At 41.0% G+C, this 21,096-nt stretch overlaps 1 protein-coding gene across 1 annotated transcript; it reads left to right on the top strand.

The window, feature by feature from the left end:
• The first annotated feature begins 1,614 nt into the window (after positions 1 to 1,614).
• Positions 1,615 to 5,130, top strand: LOC115776938 (uncharacterized). The gene is made up of 4 exons (XM_030724738.1): positions 1,615 to 1,787; positions 2,301 to 2,401; positions 2,497 to 2,583; positions 3,235 to 5,130. Exons 2-4 carry the CDS (start codon positions 2,303 to 2,305, stop codon positions 5,128 to 5,130), a joined length of 2,082 nt encoding a protein of 693 aa, XP_030580598.1. The 5' UTR covers positions 1,615 to 1,787; positions 2,301 to 2,302.
• The last annotated feature ends 15,966 nt before the right edge of the window (positions 5,131 to 21,096 follow it).

Below are 21,096 nucleotides of genomic sequence, written 5' to 3'. Positions count from 1 at the left end.
AATCATGCTGGTGACAGTGTTTCTCACCAGCCTGCATCTCAGCTCTTTGGACATGGCAGCTTCTCCCTCTCTACCAGTGCAGGCCATCTCAAAATAGTGTTTCCGAGCTAGTTCCAGCTCACCATCTGTATAGATCACATATTCAGGAGGACTGGGAAGCTGTAGAGTCTTCTCTGGGGTTTTCTTTACCAAAGGAGTGGATGTCTGGGGAGATGGAGGTGTTCCTTTAGGTGAAGACCTAGTTCCTGCTTCACCAGGGCCAGCTTTGTCTGGTAAGGTGGAATAGTCCTCCTAAGAAAATAATTCAAAACATAAATGTTGTAGGTGTTACAAACAAAACTGCACTACACGTTTTTAGATCAAAGGCAGCAAAAACTTGCCTCTTTGTGAAGATGAGCCCACAACTGTTTCCTCCTGAGAAAGTTTTCTGGACCAGGAAAAAGATCTCTTAAATCATCACGACTGAGGGTGTGGATTAAAACCTCATCTATGTTGGCAGCTGTAAAGAGAGGTCAAATAGTAATAAACCTTTTAGAGTTGAAAAACTTGGACCTTATAAATTTAATGGTATTCAACTTGACAGGGCAAATAAAATCCAAATTGTCCTCTTACTGTTTTATCTCCCAGCTACAAATAAATATAAATAGAATAAAATTTTGACATATGGGTGTTTTGAGATTACATAAATAGTTAAAATTCAAATTTGAAACCAATGTCAGCATGGACAACTTTATTTTATTAAAGACACTTAAACTTGACATACCATTTAGAACTGATACTGTAACATCATCTAGTCCATCCATGATTTCCGTGTGTCTTCCTTTTAATTGCGCCTTTATCTGAGGGCATGAAAAAAAACACGACATTAAGCCAAGGCTCAAAAAATCATGCTCAGAAGTATGTCAGACCATTCAAACAGTACAACACCTTATGGACTTTTCAAATACAACACATGTATTTTCCTTCTGTATACAGTGGACCCAGAGTGATTGACAGGAGCCTCAACTAGTGCAGAAACTAAACTCTCAGCATTTTCCTCCACAGCCTGCATAGGTCCCTCAGCTAAGACATGCACACCTGCCTCTGATCTGCATCTGCTGTTCCTACGTTCATTAGTACCAAGTCTGTCTGCATGTCCTGCTAATTACATCAAACATGTACATATTTTATGTGGAAAATTATATTCAAACTTTTAACACCATTGGTTAGTCATGGTAAACAAAAAAAAAAAATCGCATTGTAACGTAAATTGCAGGACCAAACCTGTTAGCTAATATTAGCTAAGCAAGCTTAGCTAGCTGGCTTTTAGGCTACAGTGGCAAAAAACTTGTGGACGTATTATGAGAACTGATAGTCCATCCATGGGTAAACTGATTGCTGGACCAGGCTGCTGTTTTCCCAGTAGTACAAAATTTTTAAATCAAATGCTGTAAAAGTTCTCCTTACCTCAGCAGAATCCAGTCCAAGCCTGCTTCTTCGCTCCCCTTCAAACGGTTACAGGACAGACGTGACCACATGAGGGCAGTCAGGGGGGAGTAGGTGCAGACCATAATAATGTTTCTAAAACTTGTAAAGTAATAACAGGCCTAATAGGGGGATATTATAACTATAAATTACATTTTAATTATTACTCCTGTTGTGGTCCCTTACTGAATCACAATAACTAGAGTTTAAACTAGATTTAATGAGAGTTTTGATGTAACCGACCCCCCTCCATATTTGGTAATGACCTGCAGCGCCTGTATGAGCCCGCCAACAACAGCTCAAAAGTGATGTGAAGCAGTAAGGTATTTGTTTCTGCTCTTGCTTCTTAGACTGAACGTTTTGTCTACTTTCTTCTGCTACATTTACATTTCTAATAGAGGTTTACGAACGTGTGTTGTAGTGCTAGCATGACTTGATTTTGCCGTGAGTGAAGATTTTCATTAGGCTAAGAATAGACTGTCTGCATTCAGCTAGCTGCCCTGTTTTTTCTTTTTGGCGGTTTAACATGGCCTGTTGGAGGTGTATGATTTGCTTTGTTTTTGTTGCCTTAACATTGAAGTCTCTCTTGAGCCATATTAACAAAACACATAGCCGCAGTCCAAACTTCCGAGTCATATGCGGAATAGATGGTTGTACAGAGGAATACAGAGTCTTTAACTCTTTTTACTACCATATCAGACGCACTCATGCTCTGTATCTTGCGACTGGGAACCCTCCTACCCAGTGGATGACAGCAGCATCATCTGACTTATCACATGCTGCAGGTGAACATTTTGACATACCAGTTTTTTCTGACTGTGCCACTAAAACACAAGGAATGCAAAGGACCGACAGTGAGGTCAACATACCTGTCATTCCAAATGAAATGTCAAGTCCGGAGCTTGAGGATTTCCAGACTCCAAATACTGATAATCAGGTAAGATGCAATGTTTGCTAATGAAAATGTTTAACAGTTAACATTCAGGTGTTTATATTATTTTTTTAATGTATATTAACACAACATATCTACAGGAAGGAGCTGCTACAGCAAGTGAAAATCTCGTCAGATGTGCAGCTGCATTTACCATCAGTGTCCGGGAAAGATGTCACCTATCCCAGGTATTGCACAAACCTAAGTGTTAGGGAAATAAAATATATATTGAATATATGTATGTGTGTCTGCATTTAAGTATGCGTTTTACCACAGTCATAATTTGCTTATAAAGACTTGAAAATTGGTCCTTGATAGAGTTTGAAAAGTGCTTGAATAAGACTGGGAAAAGGTCTTGAAAGCATGTAAACTTACAATTCTAATTCTATGGACCATTTTATAATTCCACTGTCAGAGCTACAACAGTGTCATATTTTGTGACAAGGATACACACAAACTTTTTGGCTCTGGGGCCACATTGACTTTTTGAAATTTGACAGACGGGCTGGGCCAGCACCAGATGGATACATATTTAACATAAACATATAAAAAAGCATTACAGTGTTAATACTTAGATTTGCATTTAGTGGGAACAGTGTTGTTTTTAAGTAATGAGAACACGCACGTGTGAAAAGAGGTCAAAAGGGTGCAGGAACAAGAGCAAAAAGAAAGTCTGCACACCAGAGAAGTGTAATTCTGACTTTTGAATTCTGAGCAAGAACTGGACAGAGATCATTTTGGTATGAAATCCTATTCAGAATGTTCTTAAGAAGTGTAATGCTAGTCTCATATTGAACAAACTGTATATAGCTCATATTTCTTTGTTGTTTTTGTTTCAGAGGGGTGTCAACAGTATTGTCTCTGGAGTCCAGCAGTATCAAACTGCTCTTCTCAGTACCATGAAGGACACCATGAAGTCGCTCTTTCAAAGACATTCAGACAATATGGAGCAGCTACAAGAGGCAGTATTGGCAGAACTGGAAAATTTTCAAGATCCTTTCTCCATGATGGCTTCCACATACATTCAGGACAGCACAATCCAGAGGCTTTTTAACCCAGTCATACCAGAGGAGGTAGTTATGTCTCAAAAGGTTTGCAGAGTTAACAAAGGACAGTCAAGAGTAATTGCCATCAAAAACAGAAGTTTTTACTATATACCCCTTATTAGGAGCCTTGAACAGTTGTTGTCCAATTCCAGGATTTTTGCCATGATCAACACCGCACCTCAGAGTTGCCACAAAGATGGGTTTTTGTATGACATTATTGATGGGAGCATTTATAAATCCCATCCACTGTTTTCAAAAGAACCTTCTGCTTTACAGATAATTTTGTATGCTGATGAAATAGAGATATGCAATCCTCTTGGGTCACATGCTTCAGTAAATAAATTATTCATGTTTTATTATACTTTAGGAAACATAGACCCCAAGTTTAGGTCAAAGCTTGCTGCAATCAGACTCCTTGCTATAGCAAAAGCTGATGATATTGACAAATGTGGTGTTGATTTTGTATTACAAAGGATTAATGAAGACTTAAAGTTGCTCTATAATGGTGTCAAAATCCAAACACAGCGTGGTAGCATGGATTTATTTGGTGCTGTAGTTTCGGTCTGTGGTGACACACTTGCCCAACATGAGCTTGCTGGTTTCAAGGAAGGAGTTGGTTTTGCATATAGTAAGTGTAGGCATTGTGAATGTACCTTTGATGAAATGCAAATTAATTTTAATGAACTAAGTTTTACTAAAAGGACAATGAAAAAACATATTAAGCAGTGCTGTGAAATAGAAAAGGCTTGCACAGACTTCTTGAAATCATCTCTCAAAACCACCTATGGTATAAACAGAAGAAGCAAGCTGATTGATTTCCCAGCCTTTGACCTCATTCAACAAACACCACAGGATATAATGCACATCATTCTTGAGGGTGTTGCACCCATGGAAATTAAGTGTGTGCTAAAACACCTTGTTCTCTCTGGACAGATGGAGTTGGATGTGTTCAATTCTGCCATGCAGAGTTTTCCTTTGTCACCAATAGACATACGTGACAAACCCTGCCCTATCAGTGTCACTACCTTGGCATCTAATGACAATAAACTGAAACAGTCCTCGGGGCAAATGCTGATACTGTTGAAGATCATGCCTTTTCTGCTCAACAGTATAGAGAAAAATGAATATGTTCAGTTTGTTTTGGACTTAATTAAGATTGTTCAGATACTCTTTGCCCCTATTTTATCTGTACAAAGTGTGTTCAGACTGAAGAATATGATTGAACAGCATTTGAAACAGTTTAAGAAACTTTTTCCTGAGAATAATATAATACCTAAGCAACATTACCTGTTGCATCTCCCTGCTCAGATTCTTCATCTGGGGCCTGTGATAAGGCACATGTGTATGAGATTCGAATCAAAGCACTGTTTTTTTAAACAATGGGCATCTAAATTGAACTTCAGAAATGTCTGTAAGTCACTTGTGAACCATAATCAGCTTTCTGAATGCTGTCAAAATGAATTGGGCACTGAGCATCCAATATTTGTACATGAGAAGGAATTGGGTCCTGTCTCTGAAGTGAAAAATCCTGAGTATATTGCAGCAAAGATAAGAGATTTTTTGGGGATAGGTGGCATACAACATGGAGTCAAAGTAAAATGGCTTATTCTCAATGGGAACAAGTACATAAGTGAAAAGTCTCTAATAATCACCAGTGTGAGTGACACAGTTCCTGTTTTTGGGCTTTAATACAGATTTTTTAGCATATAAAATTGTAGTTCCTAATCTCGCCCAAGCAACAGAGTTTATAGATGCTGAAAAGCTAGTTGATCCTACATCATATTATCCAGTCAGTTTCAAATGCAGTATGTATGTTCTGACAAAATATAACCTTGATGATGTCATTGCACTTAAAAGTTGAAATGAAACAGGGGAAGATGTGCTGTGATTTATTGCCTATGTTGTGGCTGTGGATTCGTACTACATAAAATGTTACACTGCAGCTTTGTAAATATTGTAAATAAATGTGTTAATGATGGGCCAACAAAAGCCTAAGCGACTTATTACTGAGAGGCCTTAAAATAAGCTTTCGCATCTAAAAATGGTTGTGAAATATACAATGTGACCTCAAACAGTGTCTCAGTGATATAATTTAGCCTAAAATGCATGTAAAGTAACTAGTTTAAGGATTTAGTAACTAAGTAAGAAATAAAAGTAATATATTCTAAAAACAAGTTTTATAATCTTACACATTCAGCTCCTGCTTAGTATATCACTCTCAAAACAAGATCAAAAATACTTTTTGGCTCAATGTAAGATTATTAGACTTAGATAGACTGTCAGTTTTTGCAGTGTGGGGCCTGATTATTCAAGACCTTCACTGCAATAATTACCCATCTAAATATAAGGAAAAAACTACTTAATTTGGAAAGATTCAGACTATAATCAAGTGAAATATTGTGCCAGTGGATTGAGATAATTACACTTGGTAAGATTTCTTGAAACAAGACAAAATATCTAGTCTTTAGACAAGTGAGAAATAACTTTAACTTTGACTCATTAAGTCAAATAAACTCAAAACTAGCCTGCTAATGCTTCTTTCAGTGTTTTTCTTTCTCACTTTGAGAGAAACGTTCTTAAAACAAGAAAAACTAAACAAATGTTCTTCTGAATTCAAGAATTGCTGTTTATACATTTCTGTCTTAAAATAAGAAAGCATTTACACTAAATGAATCCAAAAACACAGTAAAATACACAACAGCCTTTATTTGAATTGCTTCTCCAAATAGCAACAATAGTTTACAGCATTGCATACATGAATGTGCAAAACAGACCCCACAGAAATGTTAATGTTGAGGTTATAATGGAATTAATGCTATACATTATACATGGTGTCATTGCACTAATAGTAACTTTCAATTACAGCTAAAAACTGGTAAAGTTAATTAACTGTATCAACATTTAAACTCACATTATAAAGCAGAACATTTGAAGAACAGAACATTTGTGTTTGTATTAGATAAACAAAAATGAAGAATTTAAATGTCTTTTTTACAGCTCTTATGTCAGGTCAAAACTCTCCTACACAGACATCAAAGTCGTGTACCTGTACGACTCTACTCCTGAATAAAAGCCTTCCACTCTGCCATTGCTTTTTTGTATGAGCCTGTGGTGTCTCGCTCATGGATACTGTCCTTTAACACTTCAGTCTGAATGACAGACAGAAGGGTTGCCACACACTTTGGATATGTGAGATGTAAGGTGTAGTAGTCTGCCATCAGATACAGCAAACCTTGACGGAGGTCTTCTTCAGCAAATGTGGTGATGGGTGTGGTTCTGATTGCCATAATACAGTGGGACCCATCAAAGAGCAAAACAGGGCTGAAGAGAGATCTCCTCTGAAGGTAGATGCTGGATCTTCTGTTAGCTAAAGAAAAAAGGACAAAACAGAGAACAGAGACATTAAAAAATTAGCTGAGCAGTCAAACTACTGGGACACCACTGGGTTTATCCATATATGAATGATCACAATCATAGAATACACGTGGTACAGCTCATCTTCATATCATTTTCTGTTTCTTTAGGTTGAAAAATGCCCTACAGAAAATGTCAAATATGCCTGCCAATGAAATAATTATGACAAGAATAACTTTTCAATTCAATTCAATTCAATTTTATTTATATAGCGCCAAATCACAACAAACTGTCGCCTCAAGGCGCTTTGTATTGTGGGTAAAGACCCTACAATAATACAGAGAAAACCCAACAGTCAAAACGACCCCCTATGAGCAGCACTTGGCGACAGTGGAAAGGAAAAACTCCCTTTTAACAGGAAGAAACCTCCAGCAGAACCAGGCTCAGGGAGGGGCAGTCATCTGCTGTGACCGGTTGGGCTGAGGGGAGAGAAAGACATGCTGTGGAAGAGAGCCAGAGATTAATATCAATTAATGATTAAATGCAGAGTGGAGTATAAACAAAGTAAATAAGGTGAATGAGAAACAGTGCATTATGTGAACCCCCCAGCAGCCTAGGCCTATAGCAGCATAACTAAGGGATGGTTCAGGGTCACCTGATCCAGCCCTAACTATAAGCTTTATCATAAAGGAAAGTTTTAAGCCTAATCTTAAAAATAGAGAGGGTGTCTGTCTCCCGAATCCAAGCTGGAAGCTGGTTCCACAGAAGAGGGGCCTGAAAGCTGAAGGCTCTGCCTCCCATTCTACTCTTAAATATCCTAGGAACCACAAGTAAGCCAGCAGTCTGAGAGCGAAGTGCTCTGTTGGGGTGATATGGTACTATGAGGTCTTTGAGATAAGATGGTGCCTGATTATTCAAGACCTTGTAGGTGAGGAGAAGAATTTTAAATTCTATTCTAGATTTAACAGGGAGCCAATGAAGAGAAGCCAATATGGGAGAAATCTGCTCTCTCTTTCTAGTCCCTGTCAGTACTCTAGCTGCAGCATTTTGGATCAGCTGAAGGCTTTTCAGGAAGCTTTTAGGACAGCCTGATAATAATGAATTACAATAATCCAGCCTAGAAGTAATAAATGCATGAATGAGCTTTTCAGCATCACTCTGAGAAAGGATGTTTCTAATTTTAGAAATATTGCACAAATGCAAAAAAGCGGTCCTACATATTTGTTTAATATGTGCATTGAAGGACATATCCTGGTCAAAAATGACTCCAAGATTTCTCACAGTGTTACTGGAGGCCAAAGTAATGCCATCCAGAGTAAGTATCTGGTTAGACACCATGTTTCTAAGATTTGTGGGGCCGAGTACAAGAATTTCAGTTTTATCTGAATTTAGAAGCAGGAAATTAGAGGTCATCCAGGCCTTAATGTCTTTAAGACATTCCTGCAGTTTAACTCATTGATGTGTGTCATCTGGCTTCATTGATAGGTAAAGCTGAGTATCATCTGCATAACAATGAAAATTGATGCAGTGCTTTCTAATAATACTGCCTAAGGGAAGCATGTATAATGTAAATAAAATTGGTCCTAGCACAGAACCCTGTGGAACTCCATAATTAACCTTAGTGTGTGAAGAAGACTCCCCATTTACATGAACAAATTGGAGTCTATGAGATAAATATGATTCAAACCACTGCAGTGCAGTACCTTTAATACCTATAGCAAGCTCTAATCTCTGTAATAAAATGTTATGGTCAACAGTATCAAAAGCTGCACTGAGGTCCAACAGGACAAGAACAGAGATGAGTCCACTGTCAGAGGCTCTAAGAAGATCATTTGTAACCTTCACTAATGCTGTTTCTGTACTGTGATGAATTCTGAAACCTGACTGAAACTCTTCAAATAAACCGTTCCTCTGCAGATGATCAGTTAGCTGTTTTACAACTACTCTTTCAAGAATCTTTGAGAGAAAAGGAAGGTTGGAGATTGGCCTATAATTAGCTAAGACAGCTGGGTCAAGTGATGGCTTTTTAAGCAGAGGTTTAATTACAGCCACCTTGAAGGTCTGTGGTACATAGCCAACTAATAAAGACTGATTGATCATTTTTAAGATTGAAGCATCAATAATTGGAAAGACTTCTTTGAACAGTCTAGTAGGAATGGGATCTAACAAACATGTTGCTGGTTTGGAGGAAGTAACTATTGAAGTTAACTCAGAAAGATCAAAAGAGTCTAAACAAATACCAGCAGTGCTGAAAGCAGCCGAACATGAAGAATAATCTTTGAGATGGTTATGAATAATTTTTTCTCTAATGTCTAAAATTTTATTTGTAAAGAAATCCATGAAGTCACTACTAGTTAACGTGAAAGGAATACTCGGCTCTACAGAGCTCTGACTCTTTGTCAGCCTGGCTACAGTGCTGAAAAGAAACCTGGGGTTGTTCTTATTTTCTTCAATTAATGATGAATAGTAAGATGTCCTAGCTTTACGGAGGGCTTTTTTATAGAGCAACGAACTCTTTTTCCAGGCTAAATGAGCATCTTCTAATTTAGTGAGACGCCATTCCCTCTCCAGCTTTCGGGTTATCTGCTTTAAGCTGTGCGTTTGTGAATTATACCACGGAGTCAGGCACTTCTGATTTGAAGCTTTCCTTTTCAGAGGAGCCACAGTATCCAAAGTTATACGCAGTGAGGATGTAAAACTATTGACGAGATAATCGACCTCACTGGGAGCAGAGTTTAGGTAGCTGCTCTGCACTGTGTTGGCACTGAAGAGCATAACAATGAAGGAATTAGATCCTTAAACTTAGTTACAGCACTTTCAGAAAGACTTCTACTGTAATAAAACTTATTCCCCACTGCTGTGTAATCCATTAAAGTAAATGTAAATGTTACTAAGAAATGATCAGACAGGAGGGGGCTTTCAGGGAATACTGTTAGGTCTTCAGTTTCTATGCCATATGTCAGGACAAGATCCAGAGTATGATTAAAGTGGTGGGTGGGCTCCTTTACATTTTGAGAGAAGCCAATTGAATCTAACAATAGATTAAATGCAGTGTTGAGGCTGTCATTCTCAGCATCTACATGGATGTTAAAATCACCCACTATAATTATTTTATCTGAACTGAGCACTAAATCAGATAAAAAGTCTGAGAAATCAGACAGAAACTCTGAGTAGGGACCAGGTGGACGATAGATAATAACAAATAAAACAGGTTTTTGATTTTCCCAATTAGGATGGACAAGACTAAGAGTCAGGCTTTCAAAAGAATGAAAACTTTGTCTGGGTCTTTGATTAATTAATAAGCTGGAATTGAAGATTGCAGCTAATCCTCCTCCTCGACCTGTGCTTCGAGCATTCTGACAGTTACTGTGACTCGGGGGTGTTGATTCATTTAAACTAACATATTCATCCTGCTGTAACCAGGTTTCTGTAAGGCAGAATAAATCAATACGTTGATCAATTATTAAATCATTTACTAATAGGGACTTGGAAGAGAGAGACCTAATGTTTAATAATCCACATTTAATTGTTTTATTTTTTGGTGCAGTTGATGAAGCTGTATTATTTATTGTTTTTGAATTTTTATGCTTAAATAGTTTTTTGCTGATTTTAGCTTTGGTTTTTGGTGGTCTGGGAGCAGGCACCGACTCTATGGGGATGGGGTTTTGGGGGGATGGCAGGAGGAGAGAAGCGGCAGAGAGGCGTGTAAGACTGCAACTCTGCTTCCTGGTCTCAACCCTGGGTAGTCAGTTTTTAGGAGGGTTAATAAATTTGGCCAGATTTCTAGAAATGAGAGCTGCTCCATCCAAAGTGGGATGGATGCCGTCTCTCCTAACAAGACCAGGTTTTCCCCAGAAACTTTGCCAATTATCTATGAAGCCCACGTCATTTTCTGGACACCACTCAGACAGCCAGCAATTCAAGGAGAACATGCGGCTAAACATGTCGCTCCTGGTCTGATTGGGGAGGGGCCCAGAGAAAACTACAGAGTCCGACATCGTTTTTGCAAAGTTACACACCGAGTCAATATTAATTTTAGGGACCTCCGATTGGCGTAACCGGGTGTCATTACTGCCGACGGGAATAACGATCTTCCCAAATCTACGATTAGCCTTAGCCAGCAGTTTCAAATTTCCATGAATGTCGCCTGCTCTGGCCCCTGGAAGACATTTGACTATGGTCGCCGGTGTCTCTAGCTTCACGTTTCTCAAAACAGAGTCGCCAATAACCAGAGTTTGTTCCTCGGCGGGTGTGTCGCCGAGTGGAGAAAAACGGTTAGAGACGTGAACAGGTTGGTGGTGTACCCGGGGCTTCTGCTTAGGACTACGCTTCCTCCTCACCGTCACCCAGCTGGCCTGTTTTCCCTGCTGCTCGGGATCTGCTGGGGGGGAGCTAACGGCGGCTAAGCTACCATGGTCCGCACCCGCTACAGGGGCCTGGCTAGATGTAGGATTTTCCAGGGTGCGGAGCCGAGTCTCCAGTTCAGAAAGCCTGGCCTCCAGAGCTACAAACAGACTACATTTATTACAAGTACCGTTACTGCTAAAGGAGGCCGAGGAGTAACTAAACATGTGACACCCAGAGCAGGAAAGTGCAGGAGAGACAGGAGAAGAAGCCATGCTGGTAGTGAGTCGGCTAAGGGCTAAGCTACTAGCTGAGCTAAGCTAGCGAATTTCTAAAAACAAATAAAGTGAATAATGTGAATACAGGTGATTCAGCAAAGAGTATGCTATTTAAAGTAGGTGAAGATTACACTAAAATATGTTATTATCCAGATAAATCTAGTTATACAGATATAACAGCTAACAGACAGCAAAACACTGTGCTCCGAAACAGGAACAGGAAGTGATACAATACCGCAGTGAGAGCCAACACCAAGTGACAAAATTTGTGGAGAACTTGTGTCTTAGTCACTGTTAGTAGTCATTCTCTAAACAGTGTGACGGCGATCAAATCACACCGAGCGTCCACCATTCACCAGCAGTGGATTCGTGCACATGGGGAGCAGATCCCTATTTTGTTCTTTGGTGCTACACAAAGCGCTGCGCCTCAAGGTCAGCTACGAGCACAAGTGTCACTGTCACACCTCAGCAGCAAACCAGGATTACAAGATTTTATTGGAAAAAGAAAATTATCGGCTTGTGAAACTTGAATTTCATTGTACTTTGTTTATATTCTTAAAAAAACTAATTTAAATAGAATAAACTCATTGTGCACACAATGAAATGATTGTTCCAGATCACTCATCCAAAGACGAGCATCTGCGGTCATGCAGCCAGAGACCGGCACTACCGTTAGCCAATGTGGTTTAAGTGTCTTGCCCAAGGACACAACGCAGCACAGGGACAGGGACTCAAACCGGCAACCCACCGGCTGCAAGACAGGCACCTACCCACTGCGCCACTTTTTGAAATGTGTTTGGAATATTAATGTGTGTGAGGTCTTAGTCAAGACAAGGTCACAGTTACCTTCAAGTAAGTGGGATACAGTTTTATCTTTGGTGAGAGATGGACGATCATCTTACATGGATCAGTGCTGTGAATCCAAAAAAGGCTGCTGCTCGATTTCAACCTGGTAGTAAAAATATTTTAGAGGTAGTAAAAACAGGTAGTAAAAGGTAGTAAATTTAACTCTAGGATTCCTGTATACCTGAACAAAGACGTCACCTATCCCAGGTATTGCACAAACCTAATATATATAATATATATTGAATATATGTATGTGTGTCTGCATTTAAATATGCATTTCTATGTATTTTACCAGAGTCATAAGTTGCTTGAAAGACTTTGAAAATGGTGCTTGAATATGACTGGAAAAAAGGTCTTGAAAACATGTAAACTTACAATTCTTTGGACCATTTTATAATTTCACTGTCACAGCTACAACCCTCTCATTTTTTTGTGACAAGTATACACACACTAAATGGAGACAAGCAGCTGGAGGCAACTGTTGTGATTTGACGCAATATAAAGAAAATTGAAAAATGGTATTTAAATATTTCTCAAAACCAAATACTTTTTTTTTTTTTAATTGGTGTAATTTTGACTTTTGAATTCTGAGCAAGAACTGGCCAAAGACCATTTTGGTATCATTTTGAAATCCTATTCAGAGTGTTCTTAAGAAGTGCAATGCTAGTCATATTGGACAAACTGTGTATAGCTTATATTTCTTTGTGTTTCAGAGGACTTTCAACAGTATTGTCTCTGGAGTCCAGCAGTATCAAACTGCTCTTCTCAGCACCATGAGGGACACCATGAAGATGATCTTTCAAAGACATTCAGACAGCATGGAGCAGCTACAAGAGGCAGTGTTGGCAGAGCCTTTCACCACAATGGCTTCCACATACGTTCAGGAGAGCACATTCCAGAGGCTTTTTAACCCAGTCAAACCAGAGGAGGTAGTTATGTCTCAAAAGGTTTGCAGAGGTAACAAAGGACAATAAGAGTAACTGCCATTTAAAAACATTACGTTTTTAATATGTAGCCCTTATTAGGAGCCTTGAACAGTTGTCCACTTTGTGCCAGGATCAACACCACACCACAGAGTTGCCACAAAGACGGGTTTTTGTATGACATTACTGATGTGAGCATTTATAAATCCCATCCACTGTTTTCAAAAAAACCTTCTGCTTTACAGATCATTTTGAATACTGATGAAATAGAGAATTGCAATCCTCTCGGGTCACAAGCTTCAGTAAATTATTCATGATTTTTTATACTTTAGGAAATAAATATAAAATATTTGTACATGAGAAAGAATTGGGTCCTGTCTCTGAAGTGACAAATCCTGAGTACATTGCAGCACAGATAAGAGGTATTTGGGGACAGGTGGCATACAACATGGAGTCAAAGTAAAGTGGCTTATTCTCAAAGGGAACAAGTACATAAGGGAAAAGTCTCTAATGATCACCAGTGTGAGGGACACAGTTCCTGTTTTTGGACTTATGAAAGACATTTATGTGGTAGACAGTTCATTAAACTGTTTTACGAGCTTTATGAGACTGTGGGCTGGAATACAGATCTTTTTAGCATATGAAATTGTAGTTCCTAATCTCCCCCAAGCAACAGATTTTATAGATGCTGAAAAGCTAATTGCTTCTCCATCATATTATCCAGTCAGTTTCAAATGCAGTATGTATGTTCTGACAAAATATAACCTTGATGATGGCACTGCACTTAAAAGTTGAAATGAAACAGTGGACGATGTGCTGTGATTTATTGCCCATGTTGTAGAAAATGATTGTTACTTCATATGATGTTACACTGCAGCTTTGTTAATATTGTAAATAAATATGTTAATGATGGGCAACAAAGGTCTAAGTGACAGAGAGGCCTTAAATAAGCTTTTCCATCTAAATATGGTTATAAAATACACATGTGATCTCAAAGTGTGTCTCAGTGATATAATTTAGCCTAAAATGCATGTTAAGAAACTAGTTTAGGGATTTAGTAACTAAGTAAGAAATATATTCTCAAAGTAAGTTTAATAATCTTACACATTCAGCACTTGTTTAGTATCTCGCTCTCAAAACAAGATTAAAAATACTTTCTGGCTGAATATAAGATTGTGAGGCTTGGTTTGCTGGTCAGTTTTTGCAGTGTTGTAGGTGAGGAGAAGAATTTTAAATTCTATTCTAGATTTAACAGGGAGCCAATGAAGAGAAGCCAATATGGGAGAAATCTGCTCTCTCTTTCTAGTCCCTGTCAGTACTCTAGCTGCAGCATTTTGGATCAGCTGAAGGCTTTTCAGGGAGCTTTTAGGACAGCCTGATAATAATGAATTACAATAATCCAGCCTAGAAGTAATAAATGCATGAATTAGCTTTTTAGCATCACTCTGAGAAAGGATGTTTCTAATTTTAGAAATATTGCACAAATGCAGTATTTCACAACAGTTCTTAAATATGAGGTCAGAGGTCAGACTGGCTGCTGATGGCTCATGTTCCTCTGTTGCTGCTCTGATCATGTTTCCAGAGTACAGCGAGTCTCATCAAGCTCAGACCTTTAGATGTGTCTCTCTATCAGTTTGGTCACATGATGTAACCAGCAGCAGCTCTCTGAGGTTTACCATCGGTCACCTGAACTCAGCCTCTCAGAAAGTCCCTGCTCTCTCTGTGCTTTCACTTCCTGTTCAGCCAACAGCCAGTCAGAAAAGTAGCTGCTGATGCGTCAGCTGTAACTGCAGGCACAGGTTTATATGTTAACAGCAGCAGGGACACACACCGCCAGACGCCCCCTGTTGGATCCAGATTGTAGCAGGAGATGAAAAGCAGTCTGACTGTGTGAGTGGAGTCTGAAGGTTTGGTTCACACACCTAAGAACCAGATGACACACACACCGAGGACTCAGGCTGAAAAAATGATTCATCAGTAAGCCCCCTGAACAGGATAAATGGAAGAGAATGGATGGATGGATGAAATATTTAGAGCTAATCATTGCAATTGGACAGCCAATCAGAAACAGCTGAGTCATCAGTTACCAAGTAAAGCTGGAGAGCAGCAGTGTTCATAAGACCAAAACCGTTCACACACACAGCTCGAGCTTTTATTTTATGAATATGTATCAATATGAACCTCTTCCACGGGTGTGTGTCCTTCATCAGTGTGGTTGTTTATGAAGTGAGTGGCAGAGAGGAAAAGTGGGACAGGACAGTGCTGTGTGTGTGTGTGTGTGTGGGTGTGTGTGTGTGTGTGTGTGTGTGTGTGTGTGTGTGTGTGTGTGTGTGTGTGTGTGTGTGAGATGATCAAGAGGAAAAAATATGCTCTTTTGTGCGATCCCACAAAAGCTTTTGAGTCTGTGCACTAATGATGATACAGCAGCGTCCGTCAGAACGTTGTAAGGACAGACAAGACTGCCAGAAGTCATCTTTAATTCATAATTCAGTGGTTACTGTATGAAGGAGTGTACCTGGCTGACTGTCTCACTCTCACTGCTTCACTCCATCCTCACACACACACCCACACACACTTTGTCACTTTGTTGGAACAAAAACAGAAAGTAGAGCATAATAACCTCCAGCAGCCAATCAGAAAAGCAGCTGCTGACGTGTCATCTGTTACTGCGGGCAGAGGTTTGTGTGTGAACAGCAGCAGAGACACAGAGTCAGACGCCCCCTGTTGGTTCCAGTCTGTAATAGCTGATCAGAGATCAGTATAAGCGAGGACAGGAAGCAGCTGAGTCATCAGTTACCAGGTAAAGCTGGACAGCAGCAGAGGGTGATGTACTCTGATCCTTTACTGCAGTACAAGTACCACAGTAATACTTCTGACTGCATTTAAAATATTATTAAATACTGCTAAAAGCAGAGCAGGTTAAACTTGTTTTACTGTGGAGCTCAAACAGCTGGAAGCTGAAGGGAGGAGTGTAAATAAGCTGCACACGAGACATACCATAAATATAACAAGTTAAATAGAAATACAGCATCAAGTAGCAAATCACAGCATTAATCTTCACAACAAGGTGAAGGTGTTGGAATAACTGCACAGCAGACAGAAATCAGACTGCATAGCAGAGAAACAACAAAATCACATGCTGATGATTTCCTGGAAAAGAATGTGTGTTTTGGTCTGATGGTTTGTGTCTACAGGATCCAGATGAGGCCGTTAACAGGCGTCAGTGAAGGGCACAGAAGAAGGAACTGATAAGCTGCTACATGCTCGCATATTTCAGTAACTGTGTAACTGTGTCTGTGTATGAAAGTTAAACTAAGATAGAGAGGGGGGTCAGACTGTGTGAAGCTGCACTGACTGCATCAGGCAGCTCCAACAATTCTGAACCAGATTCATCTGTAAACTGTTTGAAATGGCTTTATTACATTTAATAATTGGATCCTTATTCCTGTTTGTGTCATTGCTGTTTGATAAACGAACACACAGAAACCTAAAGGCTTAAACAGCAGACACACACACACTTATTATTTAAATTCCTTCAAAGATCCTAAAATAAGATCTGCAGCTCCTGAAACTTGCTGAGAGTCTGAACCAGAGGAAACATGATGGATTTACCACAGATTCAATTGAACTGAATGATACTTTATTGATCCCACAATAAAGTATCATTCAGTTACAGTTAGCAGAACACCATCCAAGAAGACAAACAAACATGGGGAGATTGTCATGGTCCTGGGCCGGTGGTCCAGTGTTTTCTTGTTCTTTTGTTTTGGTCTGTGGTTCTTTTCTAGTTATGTTTGGTGTCAAGTCTTCATCTCTGTGCCCTTGCCCCACTTCCTGTTTTATTTTGGTATGTCTGGTTTCTTGTGTAGTGTATTTGGTTTTGCTTCCCCTTGTCTTCTCAGTGTCATTGTGTTCAGCTGTGTTACCTGCTGTTTCCACTTTCCCTTGTTATCCCGTGATGTATTTAAGTCCTGTGTTTTCTCTGTCTGTTGTCGTGTCATTGATGTTGTTGTTCCTGTGTGTTCCGGTCTTCCTTGTGTTCGGCTCTTCGTCTCACCCCCAGAAGGATTTTGTGTTTTGTTTCTCGTCTCTTCAAATAAACACCTTTTTAGTTATGTCAGTTTCTGGAGTCCTGCATTTGGGTCCATCTCTGCTCATCACACCGCTGGACATGACAGAACGACGCGACCACACCACGGACCCCACGGACTCACAAATTTTCACCGAGCAAGAGGAGAAGATCCTGGAGCTGAAGGATTTCGCTCGGAGGATTGTTCAGGCCACAGGCGAACACCATCGGCTAATGCAGTTAGCCTTCTGTTGTGGACTTATTTCTTCCTCCTCTTGGCTCCTCACCCATCCAGACACTGCCTCACTAGCCCATTCCGTCATCATGCTTCGTAAAAATTTGCAATACAAACTAAACGATATTGGTCGTCCAGTCCAGGGGAGGGATTCAGCCTTTTTCCTACAAGCCATAGCCAATTCACCCCTCCTGCAGTCAGCCATCTCTCTTCCGCCTTCTCCTCCATTTAGCTGCAGTTCATCCTCACAGTCACCTCCGTGTTCTCAAGACCCGCCGTCATCGCTTCAACTCCCCTGTCCAGCCACGTCTTCACAGCCACAGAGCAGCCCAGCCACATTCTTGGCCCGGCTGTGGACAGAAGAGGAGCAACCAGCTGCTGCCTTACCTCAGGCATCCACCGCACGGAGGAAGCGGCGCTCCCGGCATCGACACACATCTCCCCCCTCTGAGACGGCTGTTCCTCCTGACGCTGAGTGTCACTAGCGTCACCACCACTGTCTTCATACCTGCTGCCCCCGCCCGCTGCAGCAGCAGTCGCCAAGCCCCGGCTGCTCCCGCCCACTGCAGCAGCGACCTCCAAGCCTCAGTCTTGGTCAGCTTTAGCTCCAGCTCTTCCCCAAGTGCTCCTGTTTCGGTCAGCTTCCTCTCAGCCTCCAGTGTCAGCTTCCTCAGCTTCAGTTTCTTCAGGTAGACCTTTAGCTTCGGTCCTCTCAGCTCCAGTCACAGTCTCCTCGGTTTCAGCCCCTTCAGTCCCTTCAGCTCCTGCTCACTCCGCTCCTGCTCCCTCCATAGGTTCGGTTCCCTCAGCCTCCCCAGTGCCAGCTCTCCTTCAGCCCATTGTGTCAGCACCACCAGTTTCCCTGCAGCTTCAGTCTGCCATATCTGCTTCCCCGCAGGGTGAGCCCCTAGTGTCTGGTTCCCCGCAGTCAGAGCCCCATCTCCATCACTTGCTCTTACACCATCCCTAAAGCCGCCCCAGCTGTCCAGGGAGACAGCTGTGCACCTTGCACCGCAGCCCTGGCCCGCTCAGTCCGAGCCGTCGAGGGTCCCCGCTCAGTCCGAGCCAGAGCCCAAGTGCCCCGAGCCAGAGCCAGAGGGTCCCGTGCCAGAGTTCGTGCGTTCCACTCAGCCCAAGTGCCCCGAGTCCTCCACCAGCCAGGGCTCTGGAGAATCCCCGTCTCCGCCACGGGGCCACCCGCCCAAGGTCATCCGTCTCCACCACATGCCACACGGCCGGCCCCTAGTCATCCCAGGTCATCGCCGCCGCCACTGGGAGTGCGATCGGCCTCCCGTGTCGTCTCCTCGTCACTGCCGCCGCTGCTGGGTGCGCGGTAGACCCCCCTGAACAGTGTTGCCTTGCGGACTGTTTCTCTGGCCTAGTGCCACCGCCTTTTGTTTTGTGTTTTTGTTTGGGCTATGTGGCCTTTTTGTTATTGTTTTCCTTGCTTCGTGGAGGCGCTGCCATTAAAAAGACAGAAACAATAGTGAAAACATATAGGGATATATATGACCCCCCCCCCCCCCCAATAGCTCTATAATTTTAATAGCTAAAATATCCAGTGCTGCAACGTTAAAAGCTTTACTTTCTACATTAATGTAAAATCATTGACATCTTCCAACACTGTTGTTCAGAATAGTGTTTTAAATACTGACTTTAAAGTTATATGCCAAACCATTTCCATGTGATGTGATTCAGTTTTCTTTTTGCTTTCTCCTTGTGTCCATCTTTCTCAGCAGCAGCCACCTAACAAGCACAGTCATCAAGATGTTACTACAGTGTGCTCTGCTGTTCCAATAATAAACAGAAAACTCTGTATTTGAGTTCCTATGATTTTCCAGTGGACACAGAAATACGTGCCTGTTGGGGGAGAGCGATCAGGAGAGATGAGGGCCAAGTTTTAAAATCCTTAGTGGGAGCACCCACGTATGCAGTCAGCTCTTTGCCCCAGAGGATCAAATACATCAGCCAGTGGAGAACCTGGATTAGACAAGCAGCAGTGCATCTAGATTTTACTGGAATGATGGGGGTAAAGTGAGGAGGACAGTGTGACAGTGTCTAAAAGGAGACAAACCAGGTCAGAGCCTCCCTGACCTTTGAACTCACACTGGATTCATTACTGCAAGCAGCTGTTAGAAATGAAATCTATTTAATAGCTATTAATCAATGAATTGATGTGAAGAATTCTGTAAAATCTTTTGTAAATAGCTTGTCTTCAGTGATATGCATATGTACATCTTTTACATTTAAATTGCATATTTTTGTACATTTTACACATTTGGTAATGGAGCACGTGGAGAAAAAATGCTCAAATTAAAGCTTCCATTATGGAACAAAGAAACAAGGTTTGTGGCAGTTTCTTGCAAACATTTATTAATTATATTAAACACTGTACATGGAGCAATGATGGTGAAAAAAAATGTGATCACAGATAATTATCACAGTTCACAATTTAGGTCCATTTTGCATTGTCAGAAAATGTATTTATATCAAGTTCATTTCAACATTAAACTAGATTCCTCAGGGTTTACAACTTAAGAAGACATCCATGTAGATGTCATGATAGAAACGATCAAGTCTCTGTCTCATTGAGAGGATCAGCTCCTCATCCCCCCTTCAGTCCATGCAGCAGCTTGTATATCTCTGGTTGTGGACGTGTGTCTTTCAGTTTCTCCCTGCTGGCCATGATGTGAGGATCTAGCAGAGGACCTGCAAAGTGACATATGTCAATTTTAACAGATTTCATTATTTCATGTGACCTTTCAAACTCTGACAGTCATACTAATCACCTCCCTGTACATGTTTGTAATGCAAAATGACTCCTTTAATAATTAGTTTAAGCTGCTGCAAATCTTAACAGTAAAATTTTATGTGACATGATGTAATTTGAGTCAACCACTGCAGTTTTTCTCTGTGAAACCAACAGGGTGGATGGAGCAGCTACAAAGTTCTCTGTTGTTCATGCTGATGATCAGGTGGTTCATGAAGGACCTCCAGCTGTTTCCCAGTAAAAGTTACAGGTTACAGGAACAAGCACTGCTGCTTTGGACATCTTTTGCTCCACCTGAGAGCACCCTCCCAGTAACTGCTCAGCCTCTTTGCCCTTGCTGCGCATGTGCACATAAAACAGCTGCTGTTGTGTTTTTTGCTGAAAAACTGGGGGCTGCATGAGCTTAACACTGTAATGCTTTTTATTCACAAGCATCCTCCAAATTACGTTTCTACTGCAGGTCTATTTTTAATCGCTAATCAGGGATTAAAGTAGGGCTGCAACGATTCATTGATTAACTCAATTAAATCGATTCTAAAAAATTATCGACACAAATTTACTGTGTCGATGCTTCGTTTAAACTCTGCAGCGCTCAGCTGTCTCCGTGTAAGCGGCGCTCCTCACTAGCATTAGCAGCATTAGTGCTCCGTCGTCTTTTAGTGGGTTTATTGGTGGCTGGCAAACTAACATAGAACTGCATTACTGCCACCTACTGGACTGGAGTGTGAATCAAGCGCACACACAGATTCTAAAAAGCTCTCCGTCGCTGCAATGGATTTCTTTTAACACAGAGTGGATCATCTAGAGTTGCCACCTGTCTCCTAAAATACATATGT

The sequence above is a fragment of the Archocentrus centrarchus genome, unplaced genomic scaffold, assembly GCF_007364275.1.
Source record: "Archocentrus centrarchus isolate MPI-CPG fArcCen1 unplaced genomic scaffold, fArcCen1 scaffold_41_ctg1, whole genome shotgun sequence".
In the NCBI taxonomy this organism is placed as follows: Eukaryota; Metazoa; Chordata; class Actinopteri; order Cichliformes; family Cichlidae; genus Archocentrus; species Archocentrus centrarchus.
Note: the sequence above shows the minus strand (reverse complement) of the source record. Positions and strands in the feature narration are given on the sequence as shown.